The 6,000-nt window shown below is 42.7% G+C and overlaps 1 protein-coding gene across 3 annotated transcripts in view; it reads left to right on the top strand.

Annotated features, from left to right (window-relative positions):
* Positions 1 to 252: 252 nt before the first annotated feature.
* FBXO38 (F-box protein 38) overlaps positions 253 to 6,000 on the top strand; it is a 93,302-nt gene continuing 87,554 nt past the window's right edge. For all 3 annotated transcript variants that reach the window (XM_075856619.1, XM_075856620.1, XM_075856617.1), the window contains exons 1-2: positions 253 to 341; positions 5,498 to 5,653. In XM_075856619.1, coding sequence (XP_075712734.1) covers positions 5,526 to 5,653 — 128 coding nt within the window. In that variant the 5' untranslated portion in view covers positions 253 to 341; positions 5,498 to 5,525. The remainder of the gene's footprint in view (positions 342 to 5,497; positions 5,654 to 6,000) is intronic.

The raw sequence follows: 6,000 nt of genomic DNA, 5'->3' as shown, positions 1-6,000 counted from the left end.
CAGCCAGTACCAAACATGGCAGCACACTCCCAGCTCTCACTGACAGATACAGCGGCAGCTTCTCCACTGAGAAAAATGGTGACGTAACACGCTTTGGAGTCACATGCTTATAATCTACCAATCAAACCTCTCATCGGTCTGTGAGTTTTACCTGTGTACATTAACAGCTTATCTGCTATTGGCTATGCAGATAGCTGGTGCTGACTGGTTGACGTGAAACGAGAGGCGTGGCTTAGTCAGGAAGTGTTTGCCTGGGCTGTCTGTTCTCTGTTTCCGGTACCCAGAGAAGCTCAGCAGCTGGACGGCCCGGGGCCGGCTCGTACCGTTTACCTGGCAGGGAGGTAAAGTCAGGGGAGCTGATAGCGGCCATTTCCATCAGGACAACACACTTTTAATGAAGCTCCGTGTTATATCCTGACCCTGCTCCAGTACTCTTGTCATGCAGCTTTACGTCATGTTTCCCCTGTAACTCATTCTTGTTTACAGCTAAAAGTTTTCACGGCAGACAAATGACTTGTCCTCCTAAGTGTGTGCACAGAATAGAGATGGACGTTGTATGCCAGGCTAACATCGCATGAAATGGGTGACATCACATGGGTGGCTTCATGTGCCACCTAGGGTGCTCATACATCTTTAGCTGGTTTTGTCACTACAAGTCCCAGCATGCCCTGCAGTGCTCTTAATGCACTGTGCCGAGAAATTGTTCTGCATTCTACTGAGCGATGTTGGATGCCCACGATGTTACGCCGTATCCTTGCAGTATGCCATACCTTGTTATAGTGGGCACCCCATAAGTATTATTAAATGTTTAGAAAATGGTAGCAGCAGATCGCTGACACCATGGATCCAGCGCCCTATCCCCTGCAAACTGCTGATTTTTATAAGGGGAAGCCTGGAACAAATCTAATACGACCTGGTGGCCATTCAGATAAACGTGTGTCTACTTAATACATGGACGGTTTGATTCTGTCTAAAACGTGCGCCGCTCTTAGCAGGGAACAGCCCTCTAAAGCATTCATAGAGCATATAGACGGGTTGTATTTAGGAGGGGTTCCCTTTAAAGAGAATCTGTCACTGTTACATCTCTTGAAATAAAGATATCAGCGTAGGGTTAAACTAATGGGCGCAGTTGTACCCACCGATCGATGCTAAACGGGGAAAGCTGAAAACGACTGCTTTCTGTGTCTGTGGAGTCGAATAACATATATGATCTCCGTCCGTGCTGTTTAATGGCGGAGAAGGATCACGTGATATTATTTATGACTACATGGTTTATCTTGAAGAGGACGGTGATAGTAACAGGTTCTTTACGGGATCCATAGAACGGTGGCACATAGAGGTTTTTTTTTCTCACGGATTCTGTATGAATTTCTGAGAAAATTGATGCATGCTGTAGTATTGCTCCTGTTATGGAATATGATACTGTATATCATACATCGTTGCCGTGTGCATCAGTCCTTAAAGTGGTTCTCTAGACAAATAGTGTGAAAAATCAACTGCCACACTCTGCTAACCCAGTCATGCCTATACCTCACGTAGCAGTTATCTTAAAGGAATATTCCCAACTTAGATATTTGTCATATCTACAGCTGTGGGACCTGCACCTATATTGAGAACGTGGTTCATTCAAGCCCCGTGTCGCCTGGTCAAGCAGCCGCAGAATCAAAATGGGGACTAGTGGAGAGCGGGCGCGTGGCTCTTATTCATTCTCTTCTATGGAAACAGCTGAGCCGCGCTTGCTCGGCGGTTTCCGTAGCTCCCATAGAATGAGGGAAGAGAGCTATCCCTTACTGAAATTTGAGGCCAGCAGCCGCTTCACTAGGGGAAATGGGAGTCTAATCACCCAGGTTCTCAATATAGGTGCGGGTCCCAGATTTGGGACCTGCATCTATCAGACATTTATGGCACATCCTGTGGATATTCCATAAATGTCTAAGTTGGGAAAAATCCTTTAACGCTTGTTCTACGTACTAAAAGAACACAAAACGTAGTAATGAAAAGTATAGAAAAACTTCAATGTCAGTCTGCTGGGTTTTCTGCATGCGTCTGGAACAGTCTTGCAGAAACATTACAGAGAAAGTGTTGCTTCCATGTTTGGTTGGGTTTTGCTTGTCTAATCTTTTGTAGTAGGAGAGCAGTGGGGGGACTTTTGCTGCAGACAGTTGCCTTAGGCCTTATTCATGCAAGCGTGTCTGCAAATCATTTTTCTCCTCTGCATGCACTTTCTGGTTTTACTTTTTTCTTAATTTCTTATCACCTGATTCAACTGTCCATTTCTTTTCACACACCAATAAAGTTCAATGGGTAAGTTTGGTCCCCAAAAACAGACCAGAATAGGGCATGCTGAGAGTTTCTCCCAAAAGTCACACACTCCGTGAAAAAAAACTGTTGTATTAATAGCCACATCGACTTATTTGGATCAGTGTGCTGTTCATTGTTAAAACGGGACAGCAATACTGACGAGAAATATGTTTGAGTGATTACGGCCTTCGGATCCATGCACACGATCGTAGATTTCATCCGTAATTAAGGAATCCGTAATTACAGATGAAATTGCAGACCCTTTCATTTCTACTGGCGATGGACACTTCTCCGTATATGTACAGATTTGTGTTCGGGCTGTAGAAAAGATCTGCAGAGTATAGAACATGTCCTATTCTTGTCCACAATTACGGCACGGACTTGTCCATAGAAGTCTATGGGCGCTTCCGCAGATGTGTATCCTTAGCCATCAGATCTGTATTTGCGGACAGTAAAAACCCTTAGGCTGGGTTCACACTACCTATATTCAGGCGTAAACGAGGCGTATTATGCCTCGATTTACGCCTGAAAATAGGGCTACAATACGTCGGCAAACATCTGCCCATTCATTTGAATGGGTTTGCCGACGTACTGTTCCGACGACCTGTAATTTACGCGTCGTCGTTTGACAGCTGTCAAACGACGACGCGTAAATTGACTGCCTCGGCAAAGAAGTGCAGGACACTTCTTTGCAACGTAATTTGAGCCGTTCTTTATTGACGTCAATGAAGAGCAGCTCAAGATTTACGAGCGTCACAGACGCCTCGCATAATGCGAGGAGGAGCTTTTACGTCTGAAACGACGCAGCTGTTTTCTCCTGAAAACAGTCTGTCTTTTCAGACGTAAAAGACAGTTCACGTGTGCACATACCCTTACGGCCGTGTGAATTAGGCCTTAGAATATATTCCGATTGTGTGGTTCCACTGAAAGCACACTTGAAATTCATTAAAACCACAGTAAAACTGCATGCGTTTCTTGCCACACAGTTGCAACCGCACCATCTGAATATACCCTTATATCCAGACATAGGCGTTTTCTGAGCTTAGTGAGAAGCAAGAGGAAAAAGGCTGATCTCCTGGGACAAATATATGGGAATTCTTGGTATATTTCTCACAAATTGGATTGCAATATGATCAAAGCGGAGAAGGAGATTAACGGGGTTTGGGGGCTGTTTTAGAAAAACTGTGCTAGCTGTGATATCAAAAGTAAAAAACACACATTTACCATCTAAATGCCCCACTGTTTCAGTGGCTATTTCGCCAGTTTGTTTACTCTACAAAGGCAATGACATGCCATACCGGTGAATCACTGACCGCAATGGTCATGTTAGTATGTATTCACGTGACCGATGTGGCCAGTGATTGGCCTGGAGAAAACCTTAAAAGTGGTACAGTATTCCTGGCAAAAGCTGGAAACACAGCTTTTACATAAAGTGGAGATACCCAACCAAGCCCCAAAGTCTTATGTAACTGCTGATTTAACCTACCTGTACGTTCAGGTCCGAGGCAGCAGTTGTCGTGATATACCAGGGAACCTGTACAGGTAGTAAATCACTGTAAAATCTCCGTCTGCAGTGATTCACCTCCTATTCAGGTTCCAGATGGGTCATGATAACCGCTGCCTGCACCCTGGGTGTGCAGGCAGGCTGAAGGACTGGCCTGGCAGAAAATACTGATGTTTCATCCAATCGGTGGGGAGCATGTAAGTAAATCTTTGAGGCTGACTAGGGCATCTCCGCTCCAGGCAATAGCTGTATTTTCCGCTTTTGCCCAGAGTATCACTTTAAGGGCTCGTGCGCGTAGCTGTACTATGCTTCTGTTCATAAGCCCTATTTTTAGTTCTCTTGGCTCTTAATTTACAGCTCAAACACAGAGCCTAAAGGCATATTCTCACAGGGCTTGTACGTTGCAGAAAAGTCTGTAAACGACCTAGAACACGTAGGGAAATCCAACCAAATATTCGCTCCAAATGGTACTTTAGTTTGGTGTGTATAATTGTCCAGATTTTCAACTGTGAAAAATGGCCGCCGGAAAATAAAAGGCCTGTACCTACCACTCTGGCCGTTGCCATTGCAACACGTAACTGCTTTTCCGGCTGATCGGTGTCCAGCTGGTCTCCTGTGATGACGTTTCATATTGTCACTGCTGGAGCTTGTGAGTAGCTGCAAGGGTCATGTGATGAAACGCCATCACAGGAGACTGTCTGGACACAGAGCAGCCGGAAAAGCAGGGACGTGTTGCAATGGCAGCGCCCAGAGACGTAGGTATATATTTTATTTTCTTAACCTGTGGCATTTGCTGCAAATATGTGTAATCATGGAAAATTCCACACACAATGGCATGGCATTTGACTTGCCCAATAAATGGGAACATTTTGCAATAAATGCGCAGCGCATTTGCAGCATAAATTGAAATTCTGCAGATTTACAATCTTATAATTTATAATAAATTTTCTGTACGTAATTTTTCCGCAGTTTATGAATGAGACGTGTTAAAATCTCATCCTTTTTGCTGCTACTGTAATACGCTGCGGATTTTCCGCCTGTAAATACGGATGGAACATCTACAGTGCATACGCTAAGTGCGAACATACCCCAATGGAGGGATTTGTGTTTTTGTTTCCTGCAGTTATTTCTTTAACAGCTATGTACATCTTTGTAAGCATTTTTTTAAATCTTTTATTAAATGAAAGTATTTTGTGTTTTTATGAAACTTTCCAATTCACTTTAATTAAAAATGTAGTTTTTACTTTTTACGATATAGCATCTATGTATCCTGAAGCTGTATCGTGCTAATTCAGCCGTTTCCATCAGTTTAACTAAACTAAAAGGCTCAGCTGGGAGCGGATCCTACGAGTCTCTGACCCACAGGATCCACCTATTATACAGTAGATCACATCTCCGTTCATCACTGAGTTAGTACGATAAAACTTCTATATGTACAGAATACATAGAAGTTGTATCTTAAAAAGTAAAACTTTTTTGATAAAAGTCCCTTAAAGTTGTTTAAAAACACAAAATACATTAATTTAATAAAAAAAACAAATAAGTGTACATAGCCTTTAAAAACACAATAGTGTGGGTTTCTGGTAATTCTCGTACTTTTTACATGATGTAACTGTTATACCCATAATATAGATTATTTTTTTTATAGTTTTGATATTCTGTTGTTTTTTTTTTTTTTTCTTTCTTTTCTAGGAAAGTTGTTTAGAGTTTGTGTTTGAAGATGGGGCCCCGACGGAAATCTGTTAAACCATGCAGAACAGATTTAGAATGTGTAGAGAATGGCAAATCCAGTGATCCTAAGGATTACATGAATCAGCTGTCCCATGAAGTGCTTTGTCATATATTTAAGTGAGTGCATTTTAAAGGTCCTTTTCCAAAATTGAAATTGTGCTGAAACGTTGTCATTTTTATGCATTCTTGGGGAACAAGTTTGTATGGATGTGCTGTGTTTGTCTATAGCCATCCTTACTCAGACTTGTAAGCTGTTTTGTGCTATTTGGAGATACACCCTGAGGGTATGTTCACACGCTGAGCCAAAAACGTCTGAAAATACGGAGCTGTTTTCAAGGGAAAACAGCACCTGATTTTCAGACGTTTTTTTGAGCAACTCACGTTTTTTGCGCCGTTTTTGCGGCGTTTCCGCGCCGTTTTTTCAGACGTTTTTGGAGCTGTTTTCAATAGTCTATGAGAAAACA

Source organism: Rhinoderma darwinii, chromosome 3 (genome assembly GCF_050947455.1).
Source record: "Rhinoderma darwinii isolate aRhiDar2 chromosome 3, aRhiDar2.hap1, whole genome shotgun sequence".
Taxonomy (NCBI): Eukaryota; Metazoa; Chordata; class Amphibia; order Anura; family Rhinodermatidae; genus Rhinoderma; species Rhinoderma darwinii.
This window is presented reverse-complemented; position numbering and strand designations above follow the sequence as displayed.